Consider the following 14,131-nt stretch of genomic DNA (forward strand, 5'->3'; position numbering starts at 1 on the left):
GTCATGCTGAAGAAATCAAGTGCTGTAACTGTGGAAGAAACCATAAGGCTTCTTTCATCCTGTGAACATCAGGTCGTAAAAAATTGAAAAAGTGAGAGGGAAAGTGACAATGTGGATCCCTTGAGAAAAGTGAGGGAATTTGTGGAAACTACCAGACCAGTGACAGCTGACGCTCCCTGGAGAAAGATTTCCTGCATTTATGGCAGACGGTCTATAGGCAGCTAGAAGCCAAAGCAAAAGGTCAGACATCAATAAAGTCGTGGTAGACGCTGCTGAAAGATTTCTCAAGGAGGTACAGCTCGGCTCAATGGAGCTGCACAAGTACATGAAGCAATGAGAGAAAGGAAATAAAGACGATTATTAACAGAAAGGGTTTGAAAGTATTTATAGTAAAAATGAGAAAGGAGTTTGTGCAACATTTATGATCAGGGCCCGTGTTCACAGTTGTTCTAAGAACACTCTCAGAGAGCTCTTACTTAAGCTTAGCAATTCTAGCAAGGAGTCTCAGGAGTGATTTAGGAAAACTCTCAGAGCAACTCTGAGTACTTAGTGAAGAGGTGTGGTTGACCCTGTTGTTTGGTATGACACAGCCTTTTTAAAGAATGTGATTGGTTCATTCAAAAACTAAAATACTATTTTTAAAGTACACTTTTAGTGATAATGGGCAAAGGATGGACAGTGAAATTTCTAGATTTTAGTCTCTAGTAAGACATGGTATAATTATGAATACTACTCAAGAACATCGCTGTTGCAAGCCATACTTAACAAGTAGTCTACAAAATGTTTGCAATCACAGGCCCTACTTGCACAGATGTCTGTTCACATGCTAATGGTTATATTTCTCAGCTGTTCTGGTCATTTTAGTATTTACAGTTTGTTATATTAATGGGAGAGTCCTGCTGTGTCCATGGAGGTTCTTTTGTTAAACAGGGCGTGGACGTCCAGTGGAAATTAAATAAACTGTCTCAGAATATGTCAGTGTGAAAGTGCCGTAATTGGTGATGTGATCAGTCTCTGGATGAAGGTTGTGAACCACCCAAGTAATCACTGCTGCACTGTTGCAAATATTTTAGTGTTACCACTTATGTTTGTGAGACTGTTAATAGGGAAGGAACAACAAATGAAGGGAATGACAACTAAATTCCCTAAAAGAATAATAAATTGCATCACCATGGTGGAATAAGGCATGTGATGCAGCAGAGACAGGAATTGTGCCCACACAACACTGAGAAAGTAACCAAAAGAGAACAAAGCAATTGAATATAAAAGGTGGAAAACTCAGGTTAGGAGTGATGAAGAAACAGTGTGGGAGACGATATTATAGAAATCTAGGCATGGTGATATCAACTGGAGAAGTATGGGCATCAGTTCATCACGTCAGAGTTTTAGTTTAAGGCAGTTCACAGTGGAACAAACATTATTAGTGAGGAAGGTGAAAGGAAAATGAATGAGATGAAAAAGCAACACGTCTAAAACTGAGTTGAATATATAAGATAACGCCGATGCTGTTGGTCTGTATTTTCCATTATGCAGAGCTATAAAGAAGGGGGAACTGAACTGTTCCTGGAAATGATGGCATCGCAAACACTGGAAAATATGCATCACTGGCAGGGTCATACAGGCCTACTGCAACATCAAAACTTTAAAAAATCACCTGTACATCCTACTGAGCTGAAATTTCTTCAGCACATCTGCTGAACTGTGATTTAAGTTTGTTTCAATGCCACCTGTGGTCAGTTCAGAAGTGCATCACTCAATATTCTTCAAAATCTGAAAAAAAAAACAATTAACTTCTATATCTACACAAGTTTCATTTTAAATGCGACCAAAATCACCACAGAAATTCTCTAGATGGTCGATATCAGGTGTTTCAAACTCTGTTCAAATCGGTCAAACAGTGAGTCTGCAGAGATATTTAATATTTAACTGTAGTTTGAGCTGTATGCACATTTTCTTTTGTGGTCAATGTTTGACTACCAAAATATCTGACAAAACACCTGAAACCAGCAGAACAATGATGATTATGTTTTTTTCCTGAATTTTATCACCAAGATGTTGACTTTTGAAAGCATTTTAAGCTTGAATGGACAGAAATGTCTCAGTTTTGCACATCTGATGATATTGATTCAACTTGTAAGAAGGTGTATGGGGACCGTGAAGGTGTGTGGGGACCATGTCTCCCTAGTGGCGCAGTCTGTAAGACACCTTCTCTGTCTCACTTGACAATAATGTGACAACCTCTGCATGACTGTGTGATGTGCATCTAATCAATGCTTTCTTTCTTACATGCATCCAAACGGTTACAGTCTGCTCGGCTATATTGTATTGTTTTGCCCAAATAAAATAAAATAAAATAAAATAAAATAAAGTTCTTTTTCTCTTTATGCTTTATTTTATTTATTTTTCCCACTTTGCCACCCTGGCATGTTTAAATGTATTAATTTTACACTGTTTTTTTAGTTGCAAAATAAATCTGAGAGGCAGCAACGTGCCGCAAATCATCCAGTCTGCCGGAAATCGAGAAGAAGAAGAAGAAAACGAGCGTACCGTTTCCCACAATCCCTTGCAGCACAGCGATACAGCATATTTGATTAAAGAGCAACGTCGCCACGCTGGGAATCTTGCCAAAATTTTGAAATATCCAGCCTGCCTGTCGAGATGATGTGCGACACCACGAACCGAAGTTTTCGGACGCAGTTAGCGGCTATCCTGGAAAAGCTAACGAAGGCGGCTCTGGTTGAAATTGGCAACCTGGCTGACGAGTGCTCCTCCGTCCTTCACACCGAGATATCCCTGCACAAGACGGAGAACGAGGCGCTGAAGAAGCGGTGCTACTCGCTGGAGGTGCAGCTGAGAGCAGCCAGGGAGGCACAGAGCTATCCGCCGCAGGTCAACAGTGTCACCCGCCGACACCCCGCAGGTCAGGAGGGTCAGGATGTGGGTTAACAGTCGTGACAAGGCTGCCACACCGGAGGAGGGGTAGGGGGTGGGGGGGGTTGGTTCACCCACAGTAATGTTAACTTGACTGTGAACATTTGTCAGTGACTGCGTTCACTTAAGCACGACTATACTAGTTTTGATCTTATTCAGTACATGAGAAGCTGGTTATTTATATCACTGTATGCATGGTTCTAATATTATCCAGGTTTCTGTGTGCAGTTGTCTCTGCAGCTCTCATAAACCCAGTCACTGTTCTGTACCAACACTGGCTGCATTTACATGCACACACTATTCTGTTTTTTGCCCTTATTCTGCCAAAGACTACATTCCTGCTAAGCTGCTTTTCCTGATGTAAAGGCATGTTCTGCTAATATTACTGTTTACATGCAGCTGCATGCTTTGATTATGGACGATTCTCTGTGTCACAATAGTACTTTTTCAGTTTTCCACCGGTGGCAGACTTGTTTGACACTCTGCCTCCCTCTTTCATTAATTTAATCATATGATATTTGTGTGGATCTAAAATCATGTTGAGATCAAATGTTTGAAAGTAGGTGTGTTTCTCCCTCCAACCACAAATTTGAGATTTTCTGTTGTGCACGCTCCCAGTCCTGCAGACTGTTGACATACCTGTTTATAACCTGTGTTTGAGGAAGAAATGGCTCTAAAAATTAACAAAAAAATAAATAAATAAATAATGCTGTTGTTTTATTTCAGCATGGTGTGTGTTTATTATGATTATCATCTATAGGATATCACAATTTCATATGTGCTTCTTCTTCCAGAACAGCAGCAGCCTGCTCCAGCCATCGATGGAGTCTTTGGAAAGGACTGGTGCATGGATCTGTGGAGAGAGGAGAAACTCCCACCTCAGAGAAAAGAGACAGTGGAGCCTGCTGCTATGATAAGTATGGGGCCGCAGGTCAGTGAATCATTTACCAGCTGGTTTTATTTTTTCCAATGCAGTCATTTCCTCGGTGAGCTGAGATGACTCACTGATTGTTGTGTTCAAAGCTGTTTGTCACATCTTGTTGGTAGGGAATTGACTTGTTGGAGAGAGAACCTGATCTCGTCTTTGTCAAGGAGGAGATGTATGATGATCATCCGATTGGTCAACAGATGAGGCTCACAGATAACAGAAAAAGTAAGTTTTGATTAAAAAACAAAACAAAACCATATCATTATTACCCAGAAGATTTCTGTGATTTAACCAAATTTATTCTCATTTGACAGGTGTTGGACTGTTTGAGGAGGACAGCATGCTTCACAGATCTGTTGATGAGCTGCAGCTTCACTCAAGTGAATTAAACAACTTCCCAATGATGGCTGACAGTCAAACACAGCTACGCACACAGCCAACGATTATGGACAAGTTAATAGATGATGCAACAATGGGCTCTCTGGTTGACAACACAAATCCTCCTCCAGCCCACGCTGAATACTCTGACTATACAAACAATATCCCCATGGATGCAACCAAAGAAGTGACCATTCAGCCAAAACCCATGAAGCCTCCCAAACGGTTTGAGTGCTTATTCTGTGGGAAAATATTCAACTATTTGAGCAGTTTAAAAGTGCACATCAGGCGACACTCCGGCGAGAAACCTTTCAACTGCTCTGTTTGCGGGAAGCGGTTTGCACAGAAAACGTACCTGAAACTGCACCAGCGTGTGCACTCTGGGGAAAAACCTTACAGCTGTCCAGACTGTGGCAAAAGTTTTTCCCAGAAAAGCTCTCTGAACATACATCTTAGAACGCACACTGGTGAAAAGCCTTATAGCTGTGTGGATTGTGGGAAATGTTATGCATACAAGTACGGTTTAAATCACCACCAGTGTTTCCACTGACTGATCAAACCAGACGGTTATTGGTAAGAAAAATGACTGTGATCAGAGAAGCTGCTACTTCTACTAAAGTGTTCTCTGTACTACTCAAAGTGGCACAGCATGTGCCAAAATGTCTATACGAGACTCGGACATGGATGAAAAATGTAAATTTGAACAAAGGAAAGCAAATTTTATAGCCCATATGGTTAATGGTGCTGCTGTAAAATCTGTTTGGTGTGTTTTTAGCTTTAATGCTGAGCGTAATGCTGCAGCAGCACAAACAAGGGTACAGAGAAAATCTGTCCTGTCTAGTGTACCATATGAATGGGTGGGAATGATTTAATTTGATTGGTTAGGGGGTTCATTGGCAAATACACGATTGATGAGCGCAGCCATATGTCATGTCCCACCCCCTTTGGGTGAAAACCAGCGCTGTAAAAGTGGCCAGTCAGCATGTGTGTCAGTGGCAAACACTTCATCACAGGTTAATACAGAGGTTCTCAACTTTTTTCTGTCATGCCTCCCTTTTCGGAAGCTGACAAATGTTGGAGCCTCCCCGCCCCAAAATTTCAATCAACCTTTAACAGTAATTGGGGATGGAGCTGAATTCAAAAGTTTAATTTTAGTGAAATGAGGGTCAGCAGATCAGATCATATTCATTCAACTTTGTTTCACTCTTTATTTCTCCCTTGGTCTTCTGTGCCACCACAGGGTTAGTTAATGATGTTACTGACGTACTTATTGTGTCTGTAGAGCAAAGTGAATTAGAAGAGAGTCTTGGTGATGGTGGAACTGAAGTTTTTATTATGAAAAATATGGCCCTACCATAAAACACCTGCTTTTAGGATGGAGTTAAGTTCAACAGCACCAAAATAGTAAAAGAAAGGGTTGTAACACTATAAAAAGTGACAGATGTCTGGAATATATTTCCTGAAGATTCAGTAAGGTAGTTGTATGTCAGGTTTTTCCACTTTCATGGAGCCAAACTGAAAGGATCCATAGTCCGTATTAAATTTTTTTATGTAACAACTATTTACCACCATCAGCAAAATCGTAGCATAATTGCTCCTAGTAGCTAATTAACAATTTTCTCATTTTATGCACTTAAACTGGCAAAGTGAATTGACTACCAGTCAAATTAGAGTGGTCGTTTTCACCCTAAAAGCGGTGGGAGCATGACGCAGGAGCAAAGTACCTGGATCAGTTGTTCTCATCCATGACCTCAACAAGCCTCTGAAGACAGTTTCACATCATGGTTGATAAGTGTCAGATCAGGTGACATATGCTGCCTACATTTACTGCAAGTTATTCATCCAAACTGACAAAAAGTACTTCCATTTTTCATTGCATGTTGTCATATGACTGTTTCATGTTATACATACCTCGGTTTCATATTTCAAACCTCAAAAGGCCTGTGCCAAAATATTTACTTTGACAAATGCTCCATTGTTTGCACACATGTAGCATAAACCTTCCAAACTACCTCTTCACAACAATGTAGAAGTAAAACAAGTTGCTCTGTTTACTTCATTGCCCGCTGCTTTCTATTTCCCACGTCATGCCTTGTGTCTTGGTATTGAACTGGACATAATGTGGGAGGGTCTATTTTTTTTAAAAAACTGTTCAGAGATGTCGATGTGTTTGGGTCACATGATATTTAAATGAATGAGAAATTGTTCAGGTCTAAATGTTGTTACTGTTTTAAAGTGTCTTCGTATGGCTGGATATATAAGACAGATATTGTCAGTGTGCAGTCAAGCCAAACTCTTGTTTTTTTTTTCTAAATGTTAACCATTTTTGTTCAAGAAATTATATTTTCTTATTCTGTTCTGAACTGTCATTGCACATAAACAGAGCAATTATCTGTCGCTCATTCTCGAGAATTGGGACAAATCATGTCCTGTCGAAAAAAAAAAAAAAAAGATTAATACCAACACTCTAACTCCAACGTTTGTACAAATGTATTCTTTAAGGATTTGCATGTATGTAATTTAGGAAAGTTTTGGTTTGCTTTAATTATTTTAATTTCTAAACTTGCACTCTGCCAGAAAACACCCTTGTCCCAGACGAGAACCCACAATTTCAAGCAATAACAGTACCTACTGATAACATGGGTATGAAAATGTGCAATTATTTATTGTTTTAATGAAAATATTTGCCCTTTGTCTCAGACTTCCATCAGATTTTTTGCAAAAACATGATTTTATCAGGCATAAAAATGTGTAGCTATAAAAAAAAGGTGTGACTACTGCTAAGCACTACTAAACCTTTTTTTTAACATTTTGTCAACTCCATAAGACATCAACTACACCAGATTTTCCATTTGATAAGAGCTGATGTCCACATTTAATAAAAAAAACACAAACCACATAATACAGTTATGTCCCAGTTCTCAAGAATGAGTGATCTACTAAATACCTATTTTGCTTGTAATAATATGATTACCCTGAACAGACCACACTGACCCAGCTAAGTGAATTATCCCTGCTCAAGAAAGAAATCTTGTGGTGTTGATTTTTTCCCTTCTCACTCACACCTGCATGCCCCTTCCAAAGTCTCTTCAGATGTGTGTTGTTCAGATTGTCAACGATGAATATGTTAAGACTCCACTGATACTTCAAGTTCGAGACTTGAGTTTAGATTAGACAAAGTAATTCATCCATAAGAAGGAGAGTTCTACCAAATAAAAGATTAATCAACAAGTGAAGATTCAGGACTGTGTTTTATTATAAAGACAGAAACAACAATTAAAACACTGAAGTGCTAACTGCTTAAATAAATAAGAACAACTGACAAAAACAGGACATTTTGTTGCACGATACTAGACTTACAGACTACACATCATTACAAACATGACAACAACTGCCCTTACACTATTGTGAGAAGTAGTACGTGATGCATTCAGATAATATTGCTACTGACCTTGTACCACAATCAGTCACTGACAGATTTCTGTGAAAGTTTTTTAGTGTTTCATAGCTTTTCTCCCACAACCTCTCGATTTCTGTGGGCCATTAAATGATGGTTGAGGTTGACCTTTTGCGTGAAGGTCTTCCCACATCTAACACAGCAGAACGGTCTCTCTCCAGTGTGGATACGCAGGTGACATTTCAGATTGCCTTTCTGAGTGAACCCTTTCCCGCATAAGCTGCACCTGTAGGGTTTCTCTCCTGTGTGGACAACATAGTGAATCCTCAGAGCCGACAGATTTGCAAAGGTCTTGCCGCACAGCTCACAAGACTTAGTGATCCTCTGAGAGGGAACTGGAGGCACGCAGGTGTGCGAGTTGTTCCTGTTCGGGAAATGCTGCTTACAAATATTGCAAAAGTTTGACTTGTGTGACTTCATGTGGTGCGTTAGAGTGCCCTTGTGAAAGAAAGTCCTGCTACATATTCGACAAGTGAATTTGTCCTTGTTTAGATCTCTGCGGGTTTCTACATTAAGCATGTCACAGTCATCACCTGCATCTTTATCCAGAGCACTGCTGTTTTCAGAGGTGTTAGATGTTTCCTGCGTGTTGTGACTGGGGCCTCCTGCAGTGTTCATCGTTGGCTCCGGCTGGCTTTCTTGAACAAACTGTACATCATCATCGTCGTCGTCATCCTCTTCAATTGGAATGATATGCGTGCTGAAGGCCTCCTCTGTGTCACTCATGGATACCAGATGCAGGGACGACTCTTCAACACCACCTGCAGACACAATCTGTTCTCCATCCTGATCAAATGACAGGCTGCAAGTGCTGCCATCGGTCGAGTAACCAAGTGACAACTCCGGCTCCTCACCCATGCTTTTTTCATGTTCTGTTGCAGAAAAATACAAAGTCAAACACTCAAAAAGCTGCTAAATCTTCAGTGTGCCAACACTCCTTCACTTTCTTACCTTCTGGAAGTGTTTCCCACTGGCAACTGCTGGCAGCATCCTCCACAAAATCCTCTTTGATCTCAGTCACAGTAATTTGGTCAATCAGCGTCGCTACAGACTGCAAAATAGAAAGAAGTCCAAATGTTAAACTGTAAATTTACTACAGCTACATTTTCTGTGACAGCACTTTACCAGACCACTGCTAAAGTGATTACTCTGGTAATTAATCTGCTGCAGCACTTTTGACAATTGTTTGAGTCAATAAAGGATAAACTGTGAAGCTTTGACTTTGACAGTGTGGTGCTGTGCTGCTTCCATCTTCATTATATACCGTAAATTAAATATATTTGGGTTTTCGCCTGGTGGTTGGACAAAATCCACGACTAAAAAGCATCATGTTGGTCTCATGTTGGCCATTTTTAACATATGCACTCAGAACTATCAGACACCTTCTCATGTGTTAACTGGGATAACTGAGACTTATTTCGAGACCACAAAAAAAAAAAAAAAAAAAAAAAAAACACTTAATACTGTCTGGTTTTGCTGCAAGCCAGATTTCAGGGTTTCAGGCAGGACAATAAAGAGTGAACTGTCCTGAGGACTTGAATAAGCACTTTCATAATTTTTCAAAATTTTCAATACTATAATTAAGAGATATAGTATGGTTTTAAACACGATTTTGGAAAAAATGCTTAAGTATCAATACTTACGACAACCTTCGTTCCAGGTGTATTGTTTTTTACCATTATGTTCTTTTAAAACCATGTATATGTACATTTATATCTATCTTACTGTTGAAAATGAATGACATATGACATATAAAATTTATTTCGAATACGGTTTCTTCTTTTTGAGAGAGACCACACAAATACTTTATAATATATTGTTATTTTATAACATTATATATAATGTGGAAATTTGTTTTAATTATATTTTGCTGCTATATGTTTTCCCAGAAGATGAATTGTTTGAAAAATGGTGGTGTCTTTTAATCCATATGAGATGGGCCAGACATTTGGCATGACACAGAAGTAAAAGTAAACTAACTATAACCTAAAGACATGGTTAAGACATGTATCAGGGCATCTACACTCCACAATTGCTGTTGCTTTTTAAATGTGCATAAGCAGACATTTCCATTAGGATATAAAAATCATGGATATTTTATCCATGCATATTGCCTGTTGTTTTACCCTTTTTTATTGCCATAAACATTAAATTCCTCTGCAAATCTTCCTCTTACTTTGTCAGAAGACTGTGTTGAGTCAGTGACTCCCTCCAGGCTGTATGGGTCTCTGTCTTTCCACAGATTCATGCACCAGTCTTTTCCAAAGATCCCCTCTATGGTCGGAGGTCCAGAGACTGAGGAATGCTCTAACAATAAAAGTAAAAAGAGGAAACAGCCCAGTGAACACAGGAGCAATGCGATTTCTGTTCAAATGGTCTGAGCTAATATTACTGCAAAACAAAAGTAACTTACCCTGAGCATCCCCGTCTTTGCAGCCGACAGTTTGTACACCAACGGTGCGATAACTTTTGCACAACTTGGGGGCGTCGCTTCTCACCATCGTCAGCTCGCACTCCAGACTGTTTACTTTCTCTGTCAGGGTTGAATTAGCAACCAGGAGCCGAGACAGCTCCGACCGCAGCTCAGTGGAGTCCTCATCCACCAGCTTGCAGACCTGAGTCAGGACAGACCTGGCCATCGTCTCCATGATGGAGGAGAGCTGCGAGTGAAAAGGGAGGCGGCTCGCCATCACTGGTGTGGCTTCAACAACTGCTTTCACCAGCTGAAGAAAAATAGTATGAATAAACTTCAAAGACCGATCCTGTGTAGCTGTAGTAGCTGTATACGTAGCTAATGAAGCTAATTTGGGCTATGGTCCTCCCAAAGGGTCGTCTCTAGAGGGGAACCCCAGTCCTGCGAGAGATCTCGCGAGAATCACAATGTAAGCCCAAACCATGAATTTACCCTAACTCTGACGAAGTGGTTTCTGTCGGTAAAGCTACAGAGATTTTAGTTACAACATTGTGACATTATAAAACATAGTAAGTTTGGACAAGGCGCTCAAATAATAAATAAAGTACGCAGGTCTCGCGATAGTTTGAAAATCACGGGTTCCCTTCCAGACACGACCATCGTAAAAGCGGGACCCAAATAAATGTAGCAATCGTGACGTGTTTCCGGCGGATGTAACCGGTCAGCTGCGTTGTATTACAGGACTTCCTGATTTGCGAGTATAACCGAAGTACTTTCTGTAATAAATGATCATAAATGCAGTCAGCTGTCTCGCGTATCAACGTAGATTTCAATAGAAAATATCCGATAGAGCTGCAGCTGCAAACATGAACACGGAGAAGGATTTTTCGCCTCTGACGCCCAACATCGTCAGGGCTCTGAATGACAAACTGTACGAGAAGAGGAAAGTCGCGGCTCTAGAAATTGAGAAACTGGTGCGGGAGTTTGTGGCTCAGAATAACTCCACTCAGATCAGACATGTTATCCAAATCCTGGCCTCGGAGTTTGCGCTTTCCCAGCACCCTCACAGCCGGAAGGGGGGTCTCATCGGACTGGCGGCTTGCTCCATCGCCCTCGGGAAAGACTCAGGTCTGTATCTGAAGGAGCTTATTGAGCCTGTGCTCACGTGTTTTAATGACTCAGACAGCCGTTTGCGCTACTATGCCTGTGAAGCCCTCTATAATATAGTCAAGGTGGCCAGGGGAGCAGTGCTGCCCCACTTCAACCTGCTCTTTGATGGTCTCAGCAAGCTTGCAGCAGATCCAGACCCAAATGTGAAAAGCGGATCCGAGCTCCTGGACAGACTGCTGAAAGACATTGTGACTGAAAGTAATAAGTTTGACCTAGTGGCATTTGTCCCTCTCCTCAGAGAGAGAATCTACTCTAATAATCAATATGCCCGGCAGTTCATAATTTCCTGGATCCATGTTCTGGAGTCTGTGCCAGACATCAACCTGTTAGACTACCTCCCTGAGATCCTGGACGGGCTCTTCCAGATCCTCGGAGACAACAGCAAGGAGATCCGCAGGACGTGTGAGGTGGTGCTTGGAGAGTTTCTGAAGGAGATTAAGAAAACACCCTCCAGCGTGAAATTTGCTGAGATGGCCAACATCCTCGTCATCCACTGCCAGGTAGCAGATGAAACAAAGCTGACAAATGACCTGATCCAGCTGACGGCGATGACCTGGATGAGAGAGTTTATTCAGCTTGCAGGCAGAGTGATGCTCCCCTACTCCTCTGGCATCCTAACTGCGGTGCTGCCTTGCCTTTCCTACGACGACAGAAAGAAGAATACCAAAGAAGCAGCCAGCGCCTGTAATCACAGTCTGATGAAGCTGGTGACTCCTGAGGATGATGATGAGGAGGATGAGGAGAGAAGTGGAAGTACAGGGTCGCCGTCCAAGGAAGACGGCCAGCCTAAGACAGACGCAGAGAGCAATGATATGCTGAATGCATCACAAGAATCTGTTGGTTTCAGTAACATCAGCTTCTTCACCCCGGCGAGCGCTGACAGGCCTCAGGTAACCCTCGACCTGGATGGTATTGTTCAGGTGTTGGACCGGCACCTCCACGACTCCTCCACTGGCATGATGACCCGCATAGCTGTGCTCAAATGGCTCTACCACCTCTACATCAAGACGCCACGCAAAATGTTCCGCCACACAGACAGCCTGTTCCCCATGCTGCTGAAAACACTGTCCGATGAGTCTGATGAGGTGATACTGAAAGATCTGGAGGTGTTAGCCGAGATAGCATCATCGCCCGCCGGTCAAACAGACCAAGTCGGCTCCTGCGACAGCACTGACAACAAACTGGCGCTCAAGGTCCCAGAGAGCGCCAAGCCAGGACAGCAGCCCAGCACAGGCTCCAAAGCAGCAGACTCATCCCCCTCCACTCCCAGTATGAATTCCTATTTTTACAAGTTCATGATCAACCTGCTGAAACGCTTCAGTCTGGAGAGGAAGCTTCTGGAAAACAGAGGCGCTTTCATCATCAGGCAGCTCTGTCTGTTGCTTCATGCAGAGAACATCTTCCACTCTATGGCTGACATCCTTCTGAAGGAGGAGGACCTCAAATTCGCCTCCACAATGGTTCAGACACTCAACACCATCCTGCTCACCTCGGCTGAGCTCTTCCAGTTACGCAACCAGCTGAAGGACCTGCGCACTCAGGAGAGCTGTGCTTTGTTTTGCTGCCTGTATCGTTCCTGGTGCCACAACCCTGTGGCCACCGTGTCGCTCTGTTTCCTCACGCAGAACTACAAACATGCCTATGATCTCATCCAGAAGTTTGGAGATCTGGAGGTGACAGTAGACTTCCTGATGGAGGTTGACAAGCTGGTGCAACTCATCGAAAGCCCCATTTTCACCTACCTGCGCCTGCAGCTCCTAGATGTGGAGAACAACCCGTATCTGATTAAAGCTCTGTACGGCCTGCTGATGCTGCTGCCACAGAGCCAAGCGTTCCAGCTCCTCTCCCACCGCCTGCGCTGCGTCCCCAACCCAGAGCTGATGAGGACTGTGGATGAATCCAAGTATATGGATTCAAAACAGCAAGTGGCCTCCAAACGTGCCTCTCACACTCAGATGGATTACAATGAGCTGCTGCAGCATTTTGACCGCGTTCAGAGCAAACACCTTGAGGTGCGACACCAACGCTCTGGACGTGCCTCTGATCACCCCGACAGGAAGCTGGTGTGAGGTCATTGTGCCACACTGAGGACAGTGAGAGGAGGGCGAAAGAAAAAGTGACAGTTCACCTCAAAGTCAAAAACACATTTTTCCTCTAACTTGTAGTGCTATTTATCCATCTAGATTGTTTTGGTGTGAGTTGCAAAATTTTGGAGATATCAGCCGTAGAGATGTCTGCCTTCTCTTGAATATGAGACTAAATGGCACTCGGCTTGTGGTGGTCACAGTGCCAAAAAATACTTTTGAAAAACTCAACAGCAATGTCTCTTTCCAGAAATCATGACCCGGTTACTTGAGATAATTCACAACCTTGTTGTGAGCAGTTTCACGTAGGAACTACTTTCTTTCCTACATGAAACTGTTTACAACAAGGTCTGTGGATTATGTCAAGTAACTGAGTCATGATTTGGGAAAAGAGACACTGCTGTTGAGTTTTTCAGATGTTTTTTTTTTTTTTTTTGGTGCTTTGTGCTCCTAAAGGGCCATTTAGTCCCATTATATTGGAGAAAGGGCAGACATCTCTACAGCTGATAGCTCACACCAAAACAATCTAGATAGAAAAACAGCTCAACAGGTAAGAGAAAAATGCTTTTGATTTTGGTGAACTGTCCCTTTTAAGGGCAAGAACAATATATATAGTTGTACTGGAAAAGACTATTAAGATGCTATTGAATCCAAAAAGTATTAAGTATGATTAAAAACTGTCTTATCAAACAAGCACTGGGTATACATTGTCAAAAATCAACTGATATGTTTGTAAATTGCTTTGCTAATAATGAGGAGAATGTTAATGT

General features: G+C 42.0%; 3 protein-coding genes across 4 annotated transcripts; 2 read left to right on the forward strand and 1 right to left on the reverse strand.

The window, feature by feature from the left end:
* The first annotated feature begins 2,539 nt into the window (after positions 1–2,539).
* LOC146309383 (uncharacterized) lies at positions 2,540–5,092 on the forward strand. Its single transcript, XM_084744875.1, has 4 exons — positions 2,540–2,920; positions 3,726–3,862; positions 3,979–4,084; positions 4,174–5,092. The coding sequence occupies exons 1-4, from the start codon at positions 2,659–2,661 to the stop codon at positions 4,785–4,787; spliced, it is 1,119 nt and encodes a 372-aa protein (XP_084601001.1). The 5' UTR covers positions 2,540–2,658; the 3' UTR covers positions 4,788–5,092.
* Positions 5,093–7,115: 2,023 nt separating this feature from the next.
* On the reverse strand, positions 7,116–10,563 carry LOC146309384 (uncharacterized). Of its 2 annotated transcripts, XM_084744436.1 has the most exons (5): positions 10,108–10,384; positions 9,871–10,001; positions 8,646–8,745; positions 8,228–8,566; positions 7,826–8,058 (listed from the first exon to the last, which is right to left on the reverse strand). In XM_084744436.1, exons 1-5 carry the CDS (start codon positions 10,382–10,384, stop codon positions 7,961–7,963), a joined length of 945 nt encoding a protein of 314 aa, XP_084600562.1. In that variant the 3' UTR covers positions 7,826–7,960. The 2 variants fall into 2 exon arrangements, with proteins under 2 accessions (XP_084600561.1, XP_084600562.1); XM_084744435.1 differs by having other exon boundaries at positions 7,116–8,566; positions 10,108–10,563.
* A 409-nt stretch (positions 10,564–10,972) lies between these two features.
* On the forward strand, positions 10,973–13,679 carry vac14 (vac14 homolog (S. cerevisiae)). Its single transcript, XM_084744434.1, has one exon. It carries the CDS (start codon positions 10,974–10,976, stop codon positions 13,344–13,346), a length of 2,373 nt encoding a protein of 790 aa, XP_084600560.1. The 5' UTR covers position 10,973; the 3' UTR covers positions 13,347–13,679.
* Positions 13,680–14,131: the final 452 nt, after the last annotated feature.

Source organism: Lutjanus erythropterus, chromosome 19 (genome assembly GCF_056507025.1).
Source record: "Lutjanus erythropterus isolate fLutEry1 chromosome 19, fLutEry1.hap2, whole genome shotgun sequence".
NCBI classification, from domain to species: Eukaryota; Metazoa; Chordata; class Actinopteri; order Lutjaniformes; family Lutjanidae; genus Lutjanus; species Lutjanus erythropterus.